At 35.5% G+C, this 25,904-nt stretch overlaps 1 protein-coding gene across 1 annotated transcript; it reads right to left on the bottom strand.

Annotated features, from left to right (window-relative positions):
• Positions 1–773: 773 nt before the first annotated feature.
• Positions 774–1,544, bottom strand: LOC145036320 (secreted RxLR effector protein 161-like). The gene has a single exon (XM_078984769.1). It carries the CDS (start codon positions 1,542–1,544, stop codon positions 774–776), a length of 771 nt encoding a protein of 256 aa, XP_078840895.1.
• Between the last annotated feature and the right edge of the window lie 24,360 nt (positions 1,545–25,904).

Genomic DNA, 25,904 nt, shown 5'->3' with positions numbered 1-25,904 from the left:
GTGAATGTAGTGAGTTTTTTTAAGGATTTGAGGGTTTGAAGGTTCTAAAAGTGTAAAGTTTTAATGGAGAAGATGAAGGGTTTATATAGGGTAGAGGATGAACTGTAAAAGAAATTTACCCTAGGTAAAACGAGGGTCGTTTCGGGGGGAATCTCATGAATAAAATTTAATCTTAGCCACATCAAAAATCGAAACGGTTTCTAAAAGATTTTGAGGATTTTCAAAAAGGGTAGCATTTAATGAAAAGTCAAACATGCGGCATTACGTCCGGTAAACGTGTGGATAGGGAGTGGAGGTTGTAACTGATGGGACGTTCTGGGTAGAGGAAAGGACATGTTTGGGATGTGTTTATGGAACACCAATCCTTTTTGTCATCGTACCTAATCTAGGTCTGACACAAAAGTTTTTAAGAAAAAGAAAGATGACAGTTTCTCAAGGAATGCTTTTTTTATTTAATGTTCTATTTAATGAAGAGTCATTAAATAACACACTATGGTTTATTTTTGAGTGTTTTTTTATTTTTATTTAAAAAGATGTTGCAGATGAAAACATCACTCCGGATGAATCCTTTGCCATTGTGAATGATTACGGTAGGAGCAACTGAGAAAAACACTTGAAAAAGAGATTATTAATAACAACCAAAAGACAAATGAGAGGTAAGTATAATATATGGCTGCGGTATGCAACTGCATTACACAGGATATCCCAAAACCATTTATTATAAATATCTTTCATTTAGAACCGCAATGGAGACCATGAATGGTCCACGGTAGCTAACAATTCTGGAAGAATTGAGGGTCCAGATTCATCATTCCTAACATCTGTAAGAATGCATTGAGTTCGGTAGAGTCAAGTGCCTTTGTAAACACATCAGCAATCTCTTCATGTGTAGGGACAAAAATGAGTTCAATGTTACCTTTCAGAATGTGGTCTTTGATGAAGTTATACCGAAGTTCAATATGCTTGGTATTTGAGTGATAGATAGGATTATGAGAAATCGCTATGGCACTCTCAGAGTCACAGTAGATTGGTATTTGCAACATTCTATACCCATAGTCCAGCAGTTCTATTTTCATCCATAGCACTTGTGAGCAACAACTGGCAGTAGCCACATATTCAGCTTCTACGGTAGACAATGACACACAACTTTGTTGTCTCGAGGAACAGCTGACTAATCTTCCACCCAAGAGTTGACATCCACCAGAGGTGCTTTTCCTATCCAGCTTGCAACCAACATGATCAACATCAGTTAATGCTTGAAGACTAAAGTCATTGCCTGCAGGATACCTTAGGGCAAGGGATTTGCTTCCTTTTAGGTATCGAAGAATTTGTTTGGACGCTATGATGTGAGACGTTTTTGGATCAGCCTGATACCTTGCGCATACACCTGTTGCAAATACTATATCCGGTCGACTAGCTGTGAGATACATGAGAGACCCAATGAGGCCTCTATAGGTCTTGTGATCAACAGGTTCTCCGAAGGGATCAACAGAGATCTTATAGCCGAATGCCATGGGTACCTTAGCTGAAGAGCAGTTATCCATTGAGTATTTCTTCAACAGTTCAGAGGTATACTTTTCTTGATGGATGAAGATTCCTTGAAGAATCTATTTGATATGGAGTCCTAGAAAGAAGTTAATCTCTCTATTCACGCTCATCTGAAATTTGTTGGCCATGAGCCTAGCAAAATCATCCACCATCCTCTGATCTGTGGATCCGAAGATGATATGATCCACATATATTTAAACCAGCATCAGGTGTTCACCCTTTGCTCTTTTAGATAAAGTGGGATCAATTACTCCTCTTTTAAATCCGGACGAGACAAGGAATTCAGAGAGAGTCTCGTACCACGCTCTTGGGGCTTGCTTCAAGCTGTAGAATGCTTTTTTGAGTTTGTAGTAGTAATTAGGAAATTCTACACTTTCAAAGCCTGGAGGTTGCTGAAGGTAAACCTCTTCCTTTAGTTCCCCATTAAGAAATGCACTTTTAACATCAATTTGATGAACTTTGATGTTTTTGTGAGCTGCGTATGCAAGAAAGATTCGGATAGCCTCCATTCGAGCTACTGGAGCATACGTTTCATCATAGTCAACACTTTCTAGTTGACTGTAGCCTTTTGAAACTAGTCTTGCCTTGTTTCTGTCTATGGATCCGGATTCATCGAGCTTGTTCTTATACACCCATCGGGTGCCAACAATGGTGTGACCTTGCGGTTTTGGAATCAGTTCCCACACACTGTTTCGTTCAAATTCTGCTAATTCTTCCTGCATCGCAGAGATCCAGTCGGGTTCTAGTAAGGCTTCTTTGATCGATCGAGGTTCAACCGAGGACATGAATGCTGAAAAGTGACAGTGATCAGATAAGTCTTGTGAAGATCTGGTTTGAACGCCTGCAGATGAATTGCCAATGATCTGACTAGGTGGATGGTCTTTCGTCCAAACATGAAGACGTGGTTGAAGATGATCAGTAGCTGCGGTAGAAGGAATATCTTCAATGTCAAAGGATTCGGAAATAGGGAACGACAGTTCCCCTGAACTTGAGAACAACCTGCTGAGCCTGCGGAGTTGTCTTGAATTGTTGGTGCTGCGGTAGAATGAAATGGTTCCCCCTGGGCTTCGGATGGGATTCCTTCCGGGATTGAAGGATGTTCCCCCTGGATTGATAGGAGAGTCACAATTCTTGGATCAGATCTGATATTAATAGTTTATATGTTTTCATCATTAGAGTCAGATGAAACATTTGATGGTTGAGATACCCTACAGATGGATGAAGCTGCTTCAGTTAGTACTGGAACCTCGATGATTGTAGTATGATCCAGAGTGAAGTTTTCCCCCTCAACCGGCGAGGTGGAAGTACCTAACGACACACCATCAAAAAGTGTAGGCCCAAATACTTCAGCATGTTGTAATTGAGCTTGTGGAGAGACTAGAACTTCGGATAAGTTTGCAGTCTCTATGGGATCAAAAAGATCATCATAGTTAACTTCAACTATATTTAGAGGACCCGAAGTCTCAGAAATATCAGATTCAAGAATTGATTTTGTTTCAGAGGAGGGAGCAACACTGTGGACATAGAAATCGTCAAATTTCACGTCAAAGCTTTCAACTATTAACCTCGTACATTTGATCAGAATGCGATATGCGATCTTATTGGTTGAATAGCCTAGGAAGATGCCTTAATTGGATTTAGGAGCAAGCTTGTTGAGATGACTTTGGTTATTGATTATGAAACATCTGCAGCCAAAGATGTGAAAGAAGCGAACATTTGGTTTTCAATTGTTGAGACCTTCATAAGGAGATTTGCCAAGACATTTGCAAATTATGCTGTGGTTTTGTACAAAATAGGCTGTGGCTACGGCTTCGACCCAGAAGTACAAAGGTAAATTTGCGAAATTGAGCATGGATCTGGCTGCCTCTACCAGAGTTCTATTTCTTCGTTCAACAAAATCATTCTGTTGCGGGGTGTAGGGAGCTGAGAAGTTGTGACTTATACCCTTGGAAACTAAGAAATCATTTAGAAGATAATTGGTGAATTCTGTACCGTTGTCAATGCGGATGCATCGCACTGGTACCGTTGTCAATTGGTGAATTTCTGACTTGAGTCAAAGGAAGAAGACCCATGTAAAACGTGTGAAATAATACACTATAACCAATATATATTTCTTGTGGTGAAGACTAGCTACGATAGATGGACCACAAAGATCGATGTGAAGTAGATCGATGACTTGCCTTTGACTGCTGACCACACTCACACGCCGGACAGAGTGTGTCATTGTGATACTTCAGAATGGGGATAGTATGGACTAGTTCCCCTATGACCGAGTTGTTGATGTACGGAAAGTTGAGATGAGCGAGCTTGCGGTGCCAGAGCCAGCTCACTTCGGATACAACTTTTGATAGATAGCAAAGTTGAGGTTTGCCAATGATCAAAGAGACATCCAGGGGTTACATAGTACCTTCGGATCTAGATTTGATTAAGCAAGTACTTCTATCATTCGTTATTATGTAACAGAATTGATCATCAAAATCAACTCGATGGCTTGCCTTACTAGTTGTCCGACACTTATAAGATTGTGCTTCAGACTTTCTACGTAAGCAACCTTTTGAATTGAGAAGTTTCCAGTAGTAGGAACACCATAACCTCGGATAATCCCACTTGCGTTGTATCCAAAAGTGACATTTCTCCCATTGCAAACTGGCCTGAAGTCGCGAAGGTATTCCATCCTTCTGGTCATGTGCAAGGAGCAGGCACTATCGATCAACCGTTCTTCATCTTGATCCTCCTTGCACAAGGCCTGCAAAATTAAGTGGTTAATTTGGGCACCCAAGCGAGTTTGGAGCCCATAGTAACGTACTTGTTTTTAATCGATGCATGATACGAGGTTGCAGGGACAGGTTTTAAGTCAACTTTTAAACCTAGTCCTGGGTGTTTGTGATATTTTGGAGTGTTGTGAGATTGAGAGTAGTGTCAAGTTTTTTTTGAGGAAAATAAGATTTGTCATGAAGATTAGATTTTTGACACTGACATTGACATGTGGATGTTTTGTCATTTTCCCTGACATTAAGCTTAGACTGCGTTTTTGAAGAAAAGTAATATTTTTGTTTAGTTCGAGGTTTGTAAGATCTAACATCTCTGTTTGTGTGTTTTGAAATAGTGGACTTTGTAGGTCTAGCAGGTGAATTGACACATGTAGAGCTGTTGTGATGTGATTTCTTAAACTTTGGATGTGACCTTTTGAGTGTTGGGATTGGCAAAATGCCTTTCCATTTTTGAGCTTTTGAAAGTGATTTTGGGGTAGGCAAGATATCCTTCCATTTTGGATCATCTGATGAATAGACTTAAAAACCATTTGTCTGAAAAGACTTTTGTCTTTTTGAAATTGTGTCAGATGATTTCTGAGTAAATTTGGAAACTATGACATCCTTTCCTTTTGCTTTCTTTGAAACAGTTGATTTGAAATGATAATTCGAGAAAGAAAGTTTTTCCTGACTTTTGGACTTGCGAATTTTAATAAATTTCTTTTGTTTTGAAAAAGTTTCCCGTTGCTTGCCGTGGGAACGAAGTTCCTTTTTGAAAACTCATTTTGCTTCGGTTTTAGGAGAACCACACTCAGTGATATTTAATTGTGGTTTCCTCAAATCTTGTGAAGATTTAGAAAAACGGGGACTTGATTCATCAGAACTGGAAAAGTCATATTTTTTTGAACATTTTCCTACTTCAAAATTTTCAATTGGTAATTCATGATTGATTGGTTCAAGAGTCACTGAACTTTTGACTGTGGTTTGCAGTGTATTTCTTTGAACAACCGTAGAATAAGTCTTTGTGAGAACTTTAATGGTAATTTTGTCATTAGATTGAGGGACTGATTGCAGATCATGACTACAGTTAGAGACACTACGGTCAGACTGTAGGGATGGGAAATAAGACTTCAGAATTTTCAACAACAATTTCCTCATGAACTGCGGATGATGTCTGAGAATCAGGGTAAATTGTATCATCAACAGAGTTACAAAATTCAGGGAGAATTTCCTTGATGACATAGTTATTACTCAGATCATGGAGTTTACCAAAATGAGTTTGAATATCGTCAGGAAATGTTTTGTCATTGACCGGAAATAGAAAAATGCGGTCAGGTGGGACATAAGGACGTTCAGGGGTGAACCGAGGTGAGGAATCCGTTGCGGTTGGATATCCATTTGACCAACCCCAATTGAAAGTATTATCAACATTTCCATTATTAACTAGATTCTCAATGGCTTCACTTTCATTCAAAAGTTTTTCAATTAAAAGATTTAAGCGTACAATTTCACTCTGTGCTAAATCTCTCTGATTCAAAGCTATCTCTAGTTGTGTTTCACTTAACATTCTAGCATCCTTCTCTAACATCAAGTCCTTTTCTAACATAGCCATTTTGAGTCTCTTGTTGTCCAAACGTCCTCTAACATGGAACATCTCTTGTGATGCGATGTTCTTCTCATCTAAGGCTTTATTGTATTCTGAAAGGACGGCAGCACATGTGTCATTGAGTGTGTCTATGTAAGGTTGACAATCATGCATGCTATAATTTAAAGACTGAATCATAAGTTTTACCTGTTCCACAATGCTGAGGGTTCCATCTTTTGCCATATAACAGTTGTTTTTTTATTCAGTTGAGTTGATCCGTCTTCATCAACAGTTGCTACCATACATATCTTGCCTTTCCCATTGTTGTAGTTGTCTTCTTCTTCATCTCCGGATGACCACACTTGATGATTCCTTTTCACTTGTGCAACATAAGCTTTTCCTTTTTCTTTTTCTTCCAATTCTTGATCCATTCGAAGATAGAAAGCTCGGTCTTTCACAACATTTGCCTTAAAGTGTTTGGCAAAGTGGTTCTCTTTGTTGCACTTGTGACATATTATCACATCACTCTTGTCTTCAGAAGGTGTACCAGAGTCAGTGGAGTGAGACTGCGGTGGTGAATCTTTGGGTTGATTTAACTGAGACTGCGGTGGAGCATGAGGATTCTTGGTGAAACGAGAGTTATTGTTTTGGAAGTTGCGGTTGAACGGTGGTCGGGTGTATTGTTGGTTTTTACGAAATGAAGGTGGTAATATATTGAATTTTTGACTAACAAGGGCTATGGCATTCTGAAATTCTTCTTCATCATCATACTCTGAGTCTGCTTCATATGACTGCGGTAGAGAGTCATACGAGGTGGAATGTGTTTGAGATGATTATGCTAAAAGAGCAAGTGGACCCCCAAAGTTTGAACAGTCCTTGAGTATGGTGGACTCTTGAGCTTGTAATTCTCCATAGAGATTATAGAGGGACAATGAGCGAATCTTCCTATCTCCTTGAACAATCATTTTGGCCATAGTCTAATGTCTTCCCAAACCATTGAAGAATTGAAGGTTTGTTTCATGATTGCTTCTTACAGTACCCGCATTGGATAGTTTTGTCACTATCAGGTTGAATCTTTTGAAAGAGTCTTCTAAGCTTTCACCCGCTTGAGCTTTAAAGTTGTTGAATTCATTGAGTGCAGTAGTAAGCTTTTTGTCTTAAGCTTGTTCGGTTCCCTCGTATAGATTCTTCAGCACATCCCATATTTCTTTTGCGGATTTGCTATTTATGATGATATCAAAGTTGTTAGGGGAAACTCCACATGATATCTCATAAAAGGCTATTGCATCGTTTTCCATTTTGTCAAGATCATCCTTGGTAGGAAGGTTCATGACTGGTTGACATCCTCCTAGTCTGACAGTGGCGCTGTCGGTTTAAGCAGGTGTAAGAACCGGGACATGTGGTCCTTCTTCAACAGATCGCCATACGTGTCTTCCAAGTCTTCTTAAGTACCTTTCCATTCTTTGTGACCAGTGATGATATTCATTTGCAACTAGTATTGGGGCTCGATTTGAACCACCAACACGGTTGGAAAAATTCAACGAAAGAGCTTATGCCATTTTTTTAAGTAGAGCTTCAGTGGTATAGAAGGCATTTTTGAAGAATTAGAGTTCCGATATTCAAAAAGCAACCACTATGGCTCTAATACCAATTGTTGAGAGAAAAACTTTGAGACACACTTGAACAAAAGTTAGAACAAGTATTTAGCGGAATAGTTAATCTCAGAGGGTCTATAAGCTCAACAATAATATTATGTTAGATTGTTATAAGGTTAGATAGTTATATGCGGAAGGTAAAGAAACGTAAATGACAACAGTTTGGTATATCAAGTATACACATAAGTTGATACATAACACGGAATGCATTTAAACCAATGTTAGTGAGTGAGATCAAACATAGTGATTAAGTCACAAAGACTTGCTCCGAAGAGTGATTGTAATCTGCTATGTAATTCATAAGTAATATGATTGAGTAAGAAAGAGGTAGAAAGGATAAATTTGGAGAAAGTATATTAGAGAGTGAAGATGCGTGTTTGATACAATGAGCAAGGTCTCTATTTATAGAGATGTAAGAGTTACAGAAAAAGTTCTCTATGAGTAGCCATGCAAGGTCTACTGGATAATAGAGATAAACGTAATAAGACAAACAAAGACTAAGTACAAAAATCAAGACTGCGGTTCCTTAGACTTCAGCTTCGGATGGCTGAAGTAGAGAATCTGGGCTGCGGCTGCGTTGTTGACTGCGGTAGGGAAAAGTTCAAGAGGGTCACTTTAAATGATTCAACAAAGATTTAAGAAAAATCAATTTCAATAATAAAATTATATACGGATAATTTTGTACCATATATATATATATATATATATATATATATATATATATATATATATATATATATATATATCAATATAAATTAAGATAAATCTTGAAAATCACTTAAATAAAGGATCAGTTACACCTTAAATCCCAACTACATCTCAAAAACCCTAAGCCTCCAAATCTCTCCAGCATCGATTCTCCCTTCCCCAATTTTCTGACGCTAGTCCCCTTCTCTGGCGATCGTCACAACCTAATAGGGAATAGCAGCTGTTAAAGTCAATATTCAGAAGAAGTTCCAGGTCAGTGAGGAGGATTTTTTTAAGAAATGTAATTTCTTTCCTAATTAAAAACTAGTTATGTTTTTCAATCAATTACTAGAAATTGGCAGCCAAGAATTCGACTTTGTTGCTCTTACCAATTTACTGTGCTCTTGATACCGATCGATTCCATGTCATCAAATTTTGGAATCCAAAAGCTTTTGAAGAGTTTCAAAACTTGCCCTCAAGTTTTGGAATTTGAAAAGGTTTAATTAAAAGTTCTCATTTGTAGTATTGAATTCTAAAACCTCTAGTAATTGAAAGGTTTCAAAAGCTGCATCTATTGGGATCATAACTTAAAAATTAATTAAATGGTTTTAATTTTTAATTATAATAACCTAGAGGCTTTGAATAGTTCAATTACACCGTATGGACTTTAATAATTAATTAAATTGTTTAATTAAAAGAGAAGTTTAATAAATCCATAGTAACATGGTTTGAGTTTAATTAAATTAAAAGATAAGTTTAATTAAACGACTAAAGCACCTAGTATTTTAAATGTTTAAAATATATCCTTATACTATATAGAATTAAAAGTTTAATATATTATATATGTATAAGTAAAATGTCAGCCTTACTGTTAGTAGGCCTCATTCACGAAGTCGGAGTATAAGGGGGGTAGAAGGTTACTGCCAATAAAATGGTGGTTTAATGGGTGTCCACTCTCACCCACCGCTTCCTTGAATGGTGGAGGGTTATTAGTCGATCGGGTAGGATAGGACATTAATCATAATTAAAAGTATAATGAAATACCAAGTAACTAAGTACATTGATAAATTCCCAATATTAGTTACTTAGGAAAAATGTGAATTTGATCCTAACCCATGAAATTGTACGTTGCACCTTATTAGTTGTTAGTGGAGCAAATGTGGTTAACCAGCACACTAATTAAGGACTAATGAAGGATGGAAATGGGTAGCTCGATGTTAATCTTGGGTCAATGGAGCATGTGTGGTTAACCGAAATATTGATTAGGTGATTTGTAACATTAAGTGTACCAAGCTAATTTGCATGGTTATTCACTCCTTGTTTGTGATCCTCAACATCCCAATCATAAACTTGACGGGAATAATCGAGATTTAAATGTGCCATTAAAAAGTTCAATGAATCTCAAAAAATATAGGAATTTCAATTCATTTAAAACCTAAAATTCATTTTTGTTTTTCATGGTGGAAATTGATAAATCGTCATTTACATACCATCAAATATACTACAATTGGATTACGGCATCCCTCTTCCGAAATGTATAATATTGTATTGGGTCCTAGCCTTAATATTTTATTTTTGGGTGTTATATTAAGGAATTAAATAAACTAACTTGAATTTATCTCATTATAGATGTCTAAGTCAGACAACTATGGTCTTCCCAAATCATTTGGAAAAAGATTTCCTTATGAAGATGATATCCCACGATTGGATAGTGGAAATGGAAATCATACTTCACTTCCTCCACCTCCTCCATATCTTCTCCCTAAACCACATGTTCATTAACTTGAAAAGTTTATGGTAACTCAAGACCTGTTGGCAAGCAAACAACAAGATGGAAGGTCTATGTGTGCACATGTCTTGGAGATTAAGTTACACATTGACAGGTTGGGAATGTTAGGAGTCATTGTATTGAGGAAGTTGGCTATTAACTTGATTCTTTAGTCACTTCCCGAATAGTATAGTCAGTTTGTTAAAGACTACTATATGACAGATCGCGACGTGACCGATATTGATCTTACCTATTTGCTTATTGCTGCTAAGTTTTCAATGATTTGGCGCACTGGTAATGCAAATTTGATTGGAAGATATACTTCCAAAACTTCCATGGACATTGAGAATGGTGACATTGGAAGTCCAGAAAAGTCTTCTCTTCCCAATGGGAAATAATCAAAGAGAAATGCTAAGTCTGTGATTGTCACGTGCACCATTCCAATAAAGTTTGTTTGTTTCTATTGCCAATAAAAGGGACATTGGAAGCGAAGCTTCCCTGACTACCTGAGGGATCTAACAGATGGTAGAATCATATTGTATGGTTCTACTTTAGGTAAGTCCACTATCTAACTCTATTAAGTTCCTATTTCTAGATTCTTAATACATGATGTGCTAAGATTACATTTGGATATTTTGAAGGTTCGAATAAGACAAATGAAGCTTAAAGGAATAACATGGTGAGTCTGATCGCAAAAAGATGGATTTCGATCGCATGGTTCGATGATCGGATTTTTGAGCTGATGCTAGGAGTTATGATAAATTGCTTAGAAATATTTAGTAACATAGTTTTCATTTGTAATTTCATTGTAAGGATAAGTTTTCCGCATGTTATAAATAAATATTTTTTTTTGAAATTTATCTTTTTTTATATATCCTTGCAATGGCATTTGTGAAAAATGATGTTTGTATGTTTCTAATTTTAGCAATATAGATTTGATTATTTTGTTTGTGGTAGTGTGTAAATTTACCAAATAAGGAAATATTCTCATCACCAAGTTTCAATTAGACAGAAACTTGGAATCATGCAACTTGTATTGTATGATGAATAAGAATATTCATCTTTGGAAAATTAAGACTAATTCCTTGCTCACATGTACATGTGATTTAAGTGAAGGATTAGGGGATCTAGTACACATATCTGTGCACTGGTTAGGTCCACCACAAAGAACGATAAGACTATTCGTTATAATTTATTAAAAGTGTAGTAAATATATGGTTATGCTTACAAGATTAAGTATAATTATGAATCATTTGAAAAGTTTCAATGTATAAAAGATCGAATAAGAAGAATCAATTAGGCAGAAAGATAAAAGTTTCTCCAATCTGAAAAAGGGAGAGTACTTGAGTATCATGTTTTATGATCATCCTAGTGATTATGGAACCGTATCACAATTGATCCTCTAAAGTGCACTTGTATGGCTAAAAAGAGGAATCCGGGATTGTTGAAATGGTTAAATCAAAAGGTGAATCATACTTCGTTCCAAAATCAAGTCTTAGAGTCATACACCAAGATTTTAAATTGAGTGGCATAATCTTCAGAAATGTTTATAACACTTATCAAATGTAGACTAAAATGTTTTCTATTCTTGTACATTTGAAATTGGTAAGTTGTGATGTTTCGGATAAAATAAAGATCAACTAAGACTGATTGTCGGAAGTGTTTGTCTGGATAAGAAACTGCACTAACTCTTGAATATTTGTTGTTAAGTAATGTTTCTTGACAAAGAGAGTCTTATATGTCAAGAGGTCAGTGGGAGTCTTAAAAACCTTGAAAAACTTCAAGAATATATCAAGAAGAAACCTAGTGTTTAAAACTAGCACCCGACTTGGGGTTTGTAACCTATCGTGTTGACAAATTCTTATTTTTGTGCCCATTGTAGTTGGTTGACTACGCATGTGAGTTCTATGAGTTGTCAACTGTTTGCATATGGCAAAGCACCTTGATCAGTGAAAGTTCATTGATAAGTAAGGGTGAGCTTCTCAACAACCTGGAAGACATGGTGGGCCCTCGTGCTACCAACTGGCAAGAAATTAAGATTGAACAAGTTTAGTCCATTTGACTTTGGATTTGTCACTAACCTTGTCTAGTGATTATGGTTATGGAAAATTCACATGGATAGAAACACATACAGAATAAAAATATAAGTTCCATAAGGTTTCTCTCCAATGCATGAAAATGATAGTGAGGAAACGCTTTCAATAAGTATATTTTGAGAAGATAGAAGTTGTGTTAATTGCATTCTCAAATTCGATTATGACTACGACATCCCTCTTCATAGTTCGAATTGTTAGAAATGACAAATAGTTTGAACATTCGTAACTTATTGTTGTATGTTCGGAATAGTTTAGACACACATATGAGCTTTCTAATAAAAAGGTGTTTGAGCTTAGATAAAGGCTTATTGAAGCATCTTGTATCAAAAATCTGAACTTTGGTGAGAAAGTCAATAAAATATTGATTTCTAGAATTCCAGCTAATTTTTGGGTACATGTCAAAGCCAGTGGAAGCATAAGTGTTGTTCTAGTAAGATAATGATTATTATGCTAGTGGGAGCATAATTATTTTGGTAACTGTTGCAAGGTAGCAATGTTAATTATAGAAAACAAAGGTTTCGATTCGCAAAGTTGCAGGCTTTGAAAAGTTGTTTTGCTATAATTAAGGGAGACGAAATTATACTTCACTTTAGTTCTAAAAGTTAAGATTGAGAATTTTAATAAAATTTAGTCAAGGACATATATGAATGTTATGTTGAAAAGATTCGACATATGGAAATTCTATATATGGAAATGTTATAGCAAGAGACTGGTAAAGTATCAGGTCTTTATGTAAGACATTATGAATCATGTCCCATATGCTTCAGATATAGGATTGATTGCATATGCTATAATATTCAAGTGTTCTAATTTTCCAAATGCCTAGGCATTAAGAGTAAAAGGACTAGAACCAGATATGAAAAAAGCTATTAAACAATCGTCAAGTATAATCTGAGGTTTACCAAGGATTGGTTGCTTGTGGTACTTGGAAGTATAGTAATGAACGGACCATATTGATATAATTCTGAATAGATAGGATTCTATTAAGAATGGATAGTTATATGCCAATTATGGAAAAGTTTCCATACTAAGAGTTGGATATCAAGAATCTATGAATAAGTTAGAAACTTTTATGCAAGAAGGATGTTCAAAGGAATGTGCTTTGAATATGAGAGTTCATATCTATGGAATTGTCTTGTAACAATATCCAATGAAAGTTTTGGAATTAGCAAAGTCTCTGTGACTTGTGCACATAGTATTACAAAAGGATCACTGCATATAAGCTTAGAATCTAACATATTACAGTAAGTGGTAGGACTTGGTATTCTTACACTTACGATAAAGATTTGGAATAGTGAAATGAGTGTCATTGGAAATGTTTACTATTGATCTATTTCACAAAGTAAGGACCATAGGTAAACATAGTTCATGCTTGGAGCATGGGATAACTATTGTTTTTGATTAAAGTATAAAGTTTATAAATCAAAACATTATACAATGAATAATGTGTAATCAATATCGTAATTAAATAAAAGGTGTTTTATTTATATTCAAAAGTTTTGAGACCATATTGGATTTGTTTATTCTTGTGTTTCACATTGCATGTTTTGACTTCTCGAATAATAAGATTATTCAAACCATCCATAGTTATTCATACTTTGGAAGTAGGTATTTAGGCAAGACTGTCATGAATCTGTCTATAGATTGTCTAAGGGTTAGACATAGCACAAGTTTGTTGCAGTATTCATGAGTACTCCTGTAATAAGATTTGAGTATTGGATTAAACCGATGCTCATCTGATTCACTTTATGTATTTTATCACGAGTGATTGTGAGATGATAATATCTTATATTCTTGAAACAAAGACATGTGAGTTGTAGTTTACAAGTCGGTTACACATTGATATATGTAAACGCACCAGTAACTTGGTGTTATAAAACATATTGTTGTGTGTCATTTGATGAGTAAGTACAAGCAAGAATTTGAGTCAAAGTTTATCCATTCCTTTTACCCTAAGAGGGATAAAAGAGATATATGTGGGACCCTTGATGATTTAGTGATGACAACCCTAAGTGCTTGGCCAAGCCTGGACTGATTTGATTTTTTTTCAATTAGTCAGTCATCATAAATCGGAAATTGGGAAACAACACATGAACAAATATAATGATTATAATCCATGTCTCAGTTCATACGATATCTAGAATGGATGAATATATGATCCCTTATCTAATGGACGCGTCATTGACTAAGTCAGAGTTCGACAACGGCTTTTGAGAGCTACGATTGCTAGTCGGGATTTTGGAGTCGTACTTGCAATAATAGTTATTAGATTAATCAAAGTGGGAAACTATTGGATTAGGTGTCTATGTCTATAACTATAATTGGTATGTACTTGACCCGAGAGTAGCATGGTCCATTTGGGTTGCCTTCACCAGAACAAGCTGATAGGATGGATATTTAAGAAAGAGGTTATTTATAAATTATTAATATATTATAAGTATAATATATTAATTGTGAAATCATAGTATTTAATTAGTATTGATCAATATTTAATTTGGAATTAATTTAGTTATCCAAAGAGACGAATTAAATTAACAGGGACTGATTATGTAAATCAGTGGTATTTATATTGTTTGGGCTATTGATCCATGTTGGGCTAAGTTTATTTAAGTTTATGTAAGAGTTAGCCCACATGAGGTATGGATCATAACCTAAGTGTATGGATTAGGGCTTACCCATGACTCTTGGAATCCTACAATATATATATATATATATATATATATATATATATATATATATATATATATATATATATATATATGTTATCCCTTAGCTAAAATCGGCCCTAAGTCTAATAAGAAGAGAGAAAACCGATTTTAGAGTGTCTAACCTCTCTCTCAAAGTCATCCTTTGTTCATGGTGTTTATGAATCATTTGAGGCATCACACTTGAGGTGCTAAGCTCTTGAAAGGCCAAAACTACAAGCTAAATTTAAGAGGGATTCATCTAACTTGATTTTATGATTTATGTACCAAATTGTATGCTAGTTGTAGGCTTCATGCTTTGAAAATTTTATTGCATGTATAATTTGAGAAAACTTAGATCTAAGGTTATTACGGTTGCATGTGCACCATAGGAGTGTTATAGTACTTAAAACCCAACAATATATACATCAAATCAAGCACAACATTAAGTTTTATAACATCAAGTTATTGATGTGTTTATATATTATCAACGCAGAACCAACTCGTAAACAACAACTCATATATCTTAGTTTAAAGATTATACAATATTTTCGTCTCATAATTACCCATGATAAATTCCATGAAATAATTATATGATCCTGGGTTTAATCTAATACATAAATCCCCATTTCAAAAGTACTCATGAACATTATAGCAAACCATTGCTATGTATAAACATTTAAAAAATCTACAAGTCAATTAATGACAGTCTTAATTAACTACTTGCTTCCAAGTATAATTGAATGTGGATAATTTGAATAATCCATTTATTTAAGAAGTAAATCATGCAAAGTTGAAAGACAACGATAAACAACTGACAAAAGATAGTAACCAGTACTCATAAAAAAATCTCCATTATTTAATCATCAAATGTTAATTACATTTATCTATTACAAGTTTCTAAATATCTGTCTAATCACTAAAACTAATATCATCCTTCAGGCCAATACTCCTCGGATATTGAACGTGTTTAACCCTGCTCAAACCCTTTTTGAGGGGATCTATAGGATTCTCTTCTGATGATACCCTCTTCACAATGAAGAGTCTATCTTCTACCTGGTGTCTGATGAAATGGTATTTTTTGTTGATATGCCTAGATTTGCCATGATCTCTTGCTTCCTTGGTCAAGGCAACCACTCCTTCATTTTCGCAGAAAATCTCCATCGGATCCTTAATGGCTGGCACAACTCCAAGGTCTCCAATGATGTTCTTCAACCATATAGCCTCCTTTGATGCTTCGCTCGTAGCTATATACTCAGATTCACATGTGAAATCAACTATAGTCTGTTGCTTGGAACATTTCGATGTTACTGCTCGTCCATTGAGAGTAAACACCCAACCTGACTGAGACGAAAGTTATCTGTGTTGGTCTGAAAGATTGCATCGCTATACCATGCAACTCTTAATTCATCACCGCCACTAAGCACAAGGATCCAATCCTTCATCCTTCGCTAATACTTAATAATGTTCTTAACCGCTATCCACTGAGATGTACTCGAATTTCCGTAATATCGACTAACCATGCTTAAAGAAAAAGCCACGTCAGGGCGAGTACATGTCATAGCGTACATGATTGAGCCAATGGCGAAAGCATATGGAACTCTTCTTATCTCTGCTATCTTAGGATTGATACTCGGACTCTGAGTCTTAGTCAACTTGGTATTGCTCTGGATAAGTAACTCTCCTTTTTCGGAATTCTCCATGCTAAAAACCTTTAGCACCTTATCCAGGTAAGTACTTTGACTAAGTCCAATTAGTCTTCCTCTTCTATTTCTCAAAATTCTTATTCCCAAAATATATGCAGCCTCTCCCAGATATATATAGGACTCATCCTCACTCCTAGAGAAGCCAAACTCTTTGACATTCTCATCAAAGAAAAGATTCCATCTGCAAGAAGCTTGTTTCAATCCATAGATTTATTTCTCATGCTTAACCACTCTACTGGGGGACTTAACATCCACAAAACCCTCTGGCTCACTCATGTAAACATACTCAGCCAACTTTCCATTAAGGAAAGTGGTTTTGACATCCATCTGCCAGATTTCATAATCATGAAATGAAATTATGGCTAACATAACCCTAATAGATTTAATTTTGGCCACTGGCGAAAGGGTTTCAACATAGTCAACCCCTGGGGTTTGAGTAAATCCCTTTGTAACCAGTCGTGCCTTGAACGTGAGTACCCTTCCATCCATGTCAGTCTTCTTCTTGAATATCCATTTGCACCCAACTGTCTTCCGACCTGATACATTATCAACCAAATTCCAAACATGGTTTTCATACATGGACTGGATCTTGCTTTCCATTTAGCAGACTCAGGACTCACCATGGCTTCCTTGTAGTTAAAAGGCTCATGCAAAATTTACCAATGTACTATCACTAATAAAAGTATCACCATCTGAAGTAATATGGAAATAATAAAACTCTGGTGTCAATCTAACTCGAGTGGAATGCCTAAGAGGTAACGACTCATCAATTGGTTCAACAAGAATCTCTTCCTTACATTAAGCGCTAGTGTTAGAGGTTCCTTCATCTCTTGAATCTTGAATTTATTCAAGATTAATTATACTCCCACTATCATATTTACATATGAGCTCTCTCTCTCGCGAAAGACTCCCCTTCATGCTACGAAGACCATGTTTTCACTAGGTCTGTAGAACAAGTATCCAAAGGACTTTTGTGGATAGCCGATGAAAATACATTGCTCACTTCAAGGTTCAAGCTTATCATGAGTCTCTCGTCTAATGAAATCTTCATAACCCCAAACCTTGATATGTGCCAACGAGGAAACCTTCGTTGTCCACAAATCGTGAGGTGTTCTCGAAACCTTCTTTGTCGGTACTAGATTAACACTATGGGCGGCAGTCTCCAAGACATACCCCCAGAACGATATCGGAAGTGAAGATCGGCTCATCATGGAATGAACCATGTCCAATAAGGTTCAATTACACCTCTCAGCCACACCATTAATTTGTGGTATCCTAGGAGGTGTCAATTGTGAAACAATTCACCATTCGTTGAGGTAGTTGTCGAACTCGATACTAAGATACCCACCACCCGTATTAGATCTCACCATCTTTATCTTCCTGCCCAATTTATTTTCGACTTCATGTTTAAACTCTTTGAACTTTTCAAAAGTTTCAGACTCATGCTTGATTAAGTAAATATATCCATATCTCCTATAATCATCGGTAAAAGTCACATAAAATTGATTTGCATCCCTTGTGGTAGATCTTAAAGGCCCACACACATCATTTTGTAAGAGATTCAACAATCCATCACCTCTTTCACACGAACCCATGAAAGGTGATTTAGTCATCTATCTAAGCAAACATGACTCGCATGTATCATCTGACCTTAGGTCAAATGATTCTAACACTCCATACTTTTGGAGTCGGACAATGCACTTCTTGTTGACATGTCCAAGACGACAATGCCACAAGCATGCTTTGTCTAAACAATTAGACGCATCTATTTGTAACACACTATTTCCTAAGTTGTGTACCACCATCATGTGACAATCCGAAATTTTCATTCGTACGAACTCTACTATCAAACACTTCAATTAAAAGTTAAATACTTTTCTACTAATTTTTAGCCACTTTAAAGTCCGTTTGAATATTTTAATTAACTATTCATGAATCGGACGGATAAAAGGAAGTGACTTCTAGTTAATCGAGAATGTAATGGAGCGATCAACACCTTGAATTGGTGTTCACGTCCAAACAAAGAGAGTTTGGGCCGTGAACTTTCTTAGGGCCGAAAACTCATGCCTTAAGCATGAGTTTACTCTCCATTCTACCATTTCCCTTTTCCTAACTCAAGAACCAAAGCCATTCTCTCTCAAGTAGCATACCGTTCTTTACCCGATTTACCCGATCATCCATTCAATTGTTGATTTTCATTAGATCTTCAAAACATCAAGAACACACACTAGTGTTCTTGGATCTTAAACACCCAATTGAGCTCTAATCTTGTAAGTGCACTTGCTATAGCTTCTTGTATGCTTAGTATGATCGTTATAACACTTGAAAATCATCAAGAAACCATAGAACAAAGGAGTTTACAACCAAGGATGATCTTGGGCCGTAAACCCCTTTCAAGGTGGTAAATTGGACCTTAGCTCCTTCCTATGCCTTGGGTGCCAACCTTGATCCTTCCTAGAAGTGATTAAGACCTTAAACAACAATCAAAACAGCTCCCCATAGTTTATGTCCATAATCACCTAAGGAAAGGGTCCTTAGGTCGTGAACTCTACTAGGTAGTGTTATTGTGCCCTTAATGCTATCCTAAGGCTTGGACTTGATCATTTGAGGCCTAATCATGAGTTGTAAGACCTCAAAACACAATTTGGAACTTAGTACCATGAGTTTACAGCCCTAAACTCATGGGGAAATGGTCATGGGCCGTAAACTCCATAAAGGGGTGGTTCATGGGCCATAAACTCCAATGCCATGTCATACAACCCTTAGGTGCAACCCTTCGGTACATGTAGCACTTGAATCAAAGTGTTTCCATGACTAGGGTGTCTTAACTTGATTAATTAGTTATTAATTGACTAATTAGATTAAATATATGTTTATTATATGATAACTGGGATCATTGTGTGTGTACAAGTCCTCACTTGACACTTAGCATCCTACATCTTCCGATCATCCAAACCACCAAATACAGGTGAGTTGATACCCCTTGAATTAACCTTTTAAATGTTTACCAAACAGATTTCTTTAAATGAATTTCTTAAACGTTTTTATATGTTTAAAACTCTTTATCAAACTACTTTATACAATGTATGTTTCTTTTCAAACACTATTATAAATGTATTTCAAACAAAGGTTTTCTTTATACTTAAACTGTTTATCCTACCAAAATACTTTCAAACCGTTTTATAAACAGACATCAAGTCGATCTTTTCTTAAGATATTAATCTTTTTCAAAGGTTTTACAAAACTCCTTTTATGCTTTTATATTATCAAATTCATGCCCATATATGTATAGTTATATAAATAATGTTTAAAGGACTTAGGAAGGCTAACTTACTCTATTTCCTTTTCCTCGTTGGGATGTGGCTATGGGGTACGGTTATCCGTCCGAATGTCGTATAAGTATTAGTTATATATCATGTATACATATGTAGACATAAAAGTGCCCTCAGTCAGTTCAGTACCTTTGTCTAGCAAAGGTATACCTTCGTTGATACTTGTACATTACTAGTAACTATTATAGGTATAGTTAGGAAATACTACTTAGTATTCCTATTACAAGGAATTACACCAGAGTCAGTTCATACATGAGTCTATACTAAATGCTAAATGAAGACATACACTTACTTGGATATACTTAGTTGAATACACTTACATGGAAACCTTGACATAGATACCTTGTTAAAAGCATGTCTGTATATGTATAGTTATATAAGTAATGTTTAAAGGACTTAGGAGGGCTAACCCGCTTTATTTCCTTTTCCTCGTTGGGATGTGGTCTGGTAGGTTATCGGGTATCCGTCCGAAGGTCGTTTAAATATATAGTTATATATCATGTGTACATATACGGACATAATAGTTTTGATCAGTCAGTTCAGTAACTTTGGGTAGCAAATGTATACGTTCATATATCCCTAGTAAACTATTATAAGTGTAGTTTAGGCTTATATATGATTTAGTAATTAATATGGATTTCGACCTAGAGATTCGTTGCAGAAGTCACCTTTAGTACCAAATGTAGAATAGGGACTACCAATCATATTATTACTTACTTACAGTGGGTCTCGTGAGAAGACTACTTACTTACTAGACGGGACTAACTATTCCGACACCCAACTGTTAGCAACAGAGGTAATGACCATCTACAGATGCCTACGATTAATACTTATACTAGTGTACCTTTACGGGACTAACCATTCCTACAACCAGCTGTTAGCTACAGAGGACAATGATCATCTACGGACGTTCAAGGTTAATATTAGTCGGCAGTCACGATGTTGGGTCTATCCTAATATAAAAGGATAATACTTACATGGCTATATTTTTCCTATTACTTTTATTTTGTGATACATTCACATAAACGATGAGGTAGATTATATATATTGTTAATAGTAATCATACTAGGGAAAAACCATCTTTGTTACTTTCAAAATAGTCTAGCCTTGGTAGAAGACCACTCTTTATACTAATAGAAATCATAGGGATTTGCTAGGGTATTCAAACGTTTTCGAACTACTCTCAAACAGTTCATACTTATACAAACTTTTTCCAAATGTTCATAAGTCTTTACATTCTAGTTTTACAAATCTAAGACACCTTAATACTTATGAATTCACCAACTTTATTGCTGATACTCATTTTCAAAATACTTGTATTCTCAGGTCACAAATAGACAGATACGACAACCAGGTTTTATGAAGACGGAGAAATCAAGACTCCTATTTTATTTTGATTGTTCATTATGTTGTCTAATACTATGAAAGAACACTTGTAATTAAAATTATAGTATTAATGCAATGGATGATGTTGTTGCTTGTTTACTACTTTGCACTGTTGTGATACATTACATGACGTCCTCCGTCCCAGAACGTTTCTGTTGTTCCGGTTTTGGGGTGTGACACATCACAATTTCAAATACACCATCACAATGTAATGGTTCAAAATAAAATAAACCTTTATAATAAGCATTAATAGAACCATTATCATTATTAAAAGAATATCTGAAATCATGTCTGTACAAACCATGAAAAGAAATAACACTCTTTGTCATTTCTGACGACTAGTAACAATTATGCTAATCTAAACTTAACCCACTACTAAGCACTAAAGAGTAAATCCCAATCTTGGTAAGAGGCAATGATTTCCTATTTCGCATAATTAGGTTTATCTTCCCATGCTCCACATCCTAACTTATTCTTAGTCCCTGCAAGTCAAAGCAAATGTGAAAACCACATCCTGTATCAAGGACCCAAGAATTAGAATGCGATGAGTTTTACATTAAATAGTGTAAATACCTGGCAATGTTGGCTTGATCTTGCCATCGTTTATATCTTGCAAGTACCTGGGGAAGCTTCTCTTTCAATGCCCTTGTCATGGTAGTAGAAGTAGACACCCACTTCCGAACTAGACTTGTCTTTAGGGCCATTGCTAGATGACCCGACTTGGGACTTTCCGAACCAGTTCTGTTTTGAGGAAGCTTTCATCTTTTCCTTTTCCCTTGCCTAATGGCCATGATGGGAGTAGCAGTAGGAGGAGTGGATGCAATACTCTTTCCTTTTATTCCACTCTCAACGGTTCTTTTCAAGGTATAGATTTGACTCAATGTGACTTCCTCCTTGTTCAGATGATAATTCATGATGAACTGATCATAATAAGAAGACAATGAGTGTAATAAGCTCCAAGAGACGATCCACATAGCGCTGCATGCTAGGTGGGTCGTGATGGACTCTCCGTCCTTCATCTTGGTGGTTATGAATGACTTGACTGTCTCATACCTTTCTTAACGTGCACTTTGATGGTACCTCACAATCAAGTCCTTACACATATCATAAAGGCAATAGTCTTCATAAAACCATTGTAGCTCAGGAGTCATAGTTTCCACCATGATACACGACACTTTGGTCGAGTCTTTTCAGTGGGCCCTATGCGCTATTTCTTCAGGAGTAGCTTTTGATTCATTTATCTCGTTCAGATATTTCTCAAGGACACATTCCTTGTCGTCGTATTGCAAGGACATCCTGATGTTCTACATCTAATCATTAAAGTTGGATCCATCGAATGTGACCTTGGCAAAAATTCTCAAGAGCGAGAAGGTGTTCGCGGAGTTGTTATTAAAGGAACCGGAAGCCTTGTTGGAAGATGACATCTACAAAAGAAGAAAGACAAGCTTTTGATTAGATAAGGAAATCCTTAATTTAACACCAAAATGAAATATTAAGGCTAGGACCCAAATCAATACTTCATAATTCAAAAACGGAATGCCGTAATCAAATGGTAAATTATTTGAAGATAGGTAAATGATGATTTACCAATTCCACCATGAAAAATGAAATTTAAACGAATTAGTTTTTAAATGAATTTCCTAGATCAATTTGAGATTCATTGAACTATTCAATGACATGTTTAATCTCTATTATGCCCTTTCTATTTGTGACTGGGATACCGAGGATCACAAACAAGGTGTGAATAACCATGCAAATTAGCTTGGTACTCTCGATGTCATTTATCACCTAGTCAATGTGTCGGTTAACCACACACACTCTATTGATCAATGATAATTTACAAGCTACACATTGCCACCCTTTATGAGAGTTTAATATCCTATCAAACCTATTTGGCTACCGACCCTCCACCAGTCAAGAGAGCAGTGGGTAAGAGTGGATACCAAATGGTGGTCATTTTATATGCCGCTTCCTAAAACTCCCCTTATAGGCCTGCTTCGTGAATGAGACATACTAACATTAGGACTGACTTTTCTTATACATATATATAAACATTAACTTTTAATTTACAATATATATATATATATATATATATATATATATATATATATATATATATATATATATATATATATATATATATTATAAGGGTGTATTTTAAACTTTTAAAATACTACGGTTCTAGAATTCAGGATTTCAAAATTAAACTATTTAATTAAATTTTAAATTTCAAAACCAATGGTGTAATTATAACACTTTTCAAAAATACTAGGTTAAATTTTTAATAATTAAATTAACCATTAATTTTATCTTTATCAAAAATTAAACCAAATCATTAATTTTGATAAGGATATACAATTACCTTTAATAAAATTAAATTTTATGCTGAAAAACGAATTAAGGTAATAATCCTAATCAAGCCAAGATTATCAAAATCGAAAAATCAGGGATCTAACAGGCCAAATCGCCGAGTCTGTGTAATGCACTCGTCGAGTTCAATGAATTGAATGACAAATCTGCTCCTTTATCCATTGAATGATTCATAATTACATCAATTTTAACTAAAAAACATCCTAGGCACTGATACCACTGATGGGTTTTGAGCATAACTACAAATCCTATGTGTTCATGCAACCCTAATGCTATGGATCTAGGTTTTCACTAGTTGAACATGCAAATTTAAATACAAAAGAGAAACCCTAATATGCATCTATATAATCGAAATTAACCTAAATATAGGGTTTAGATACACACCTCAATTGCTATTTAGTAATAAAAATTAATCCTTGTAGATCTTGAACTCTTGAAAGCAAGTGCCTCAAACGTGATCCTTCTAATGGCTTACAAACACTCTTTAGAAGAGGATGTGAGGAGAGAGGAGGGATTTCCCTTATAAAATCATATTTTCTATGGTTAGAAGAAAGTGACCGGAAATCTCAAGGGTTAGAATGCTTTTATACTTAAGGTGGCTTAGTCCTAAAGCTAGGGTTTGTAGGTATAAACCCCAATTTCCTGCTTAAGGCCTAAGTAGCCGATGAACTCCTCTTCTAAATGCCTTAGATGAAAAATTATAGGACCTCCTGATAATTTTTGTCCACTCATATCTAAGGAGTCCAAGAGCCCTATTTCACAATTACCAATAAATTGCAAAACAACCCCTGTACTTTTAATTAATTCCTTTAATCCCAAAATTAATTCCAAATTAATTTCTGATTGAATTTTAATTAAACAACATGATTTCCAATTAATAAATTATTTTCATAACATATTAATATATCATTTATATCAATTTATTACTCCTAATAATAAATTCAACTTTTCTACAAAAGTCATCCTGTCAAGTTACAAGAGTGAAGGAAACACAATAGGACTGTGCTACCATCAATTTCAAGTTTATACCAATTATAGTAATAGGCTTAGACACCTAATCCAACAACGCCAATTTGTCATCAAGTTTAGTATGTTCTACATTTCTTTGGTCTTCCGGTATGTTTACCCTTAATTGTGAAGTGGAAACTTGGTTTATAGCAGACTCAGGTTTTGGTAACCTTCGGGATCATCTTGGAAATCTTCTCAAGCTAGTTGCGTAGTGGTGGAATCCGTTCAGTCTCAATCAAGTATGGGATCTTGTTTCGACTAATCATGAGGATGTTTTCTATTATTGATTGAGGTGTTATTTTGATTACTTGTGCTAATTCTTCTCCCTTTGGATGAGATTATGTGTTCCCTAAGGGTGTGTATAGTGGTTTTTCATGTGAGCTGGGAAAGATAGCTTTGGAGCACTTGGTTCGAATTATTGTTCATGGATCTTTTGGGTTATTTTCTTCGAATTATACCAAGAATGCAGTCGTTATCCTATTCTCGGGTCGTGTGTGACCATGTTTTCGTAAAGTTTTGCTTTTGTAGCAGCATGGTTGTGCTCAGCTGGCATTATGAGGGAGTTGATTAGGTCCCTTCATGGCAATAGAATGAGGTAAGTATCTTTAGCTCCAGAGCATTGGACGAATTATACGATGACGACAAGCTTGATGTGTGTGAAACAACCTAGTTTTAATCCTACTAACTTAGACACATAATAAACACACGAAAGGTAGTGTACCTATCGATTAGTAATATAGTTCAAGCAACTAGGGTATCGAACACAGGGAACAATAAACAATTAAAATAAATGCTAATATTATCTAAATAAAACAAGTAATAGAAAATGAGTTTTCTTTAGTTTTTCAAGACTAGAAACTTAAACAATTAACTAAAATTTAAACCAAGAAACTAAGAACTAGATAAAAAAAGATTCAACTAAATTCAATAACGAAGGGAACTTCTGTTTAGTTCAACTCAATTGATCCTATGGTTGATATTATGGTAATAGTGCAATGGATTAATTCTTTTACTGGCTACCGATTCAAGTGATTAGATTCACGTTTGCTGCACTAATCCTTAGAGAACAAACTAACTCAAACAGTGGCCAATTGTCTAATTTAATTCAATTCACTAGGTTATTTATTCGGGTTAATTTGGAATTGTAATGGTTAACTAATTTGGTCCTTTAGTAAACCTCATGTTGATGGTCATCACACAAGATCACACATGAATTTACCTATTTTTCTTATTAATTCTAGTTTCATGTTCATTAATCCTGGACATATGATAAAGTGGTCACATAAACATATGAGGTTAACAACTAAGAGATGTTCATGCAGCTCAATT

Source organism: Lactuca saligna, chromosome 3 (genome assembly GCF_052625555.1).
Source record: "Lactuca saligna cultivar CGN05327 chromosome 3, ASM5262555v1, whole genome shotgun sequence".
Taxonomy (NCBI): Eukaryota; Viridiplantae; Streptophyta; class Magnoliopsida; order Asterales; family Asteraceae; genus Lactuca; species Lactuca saligna.
The sequence above is the reverse complement of the archived record's forward strand: the minus strand, read 5'-3'. Positions and strand labels throughout refer to the sequence as shown.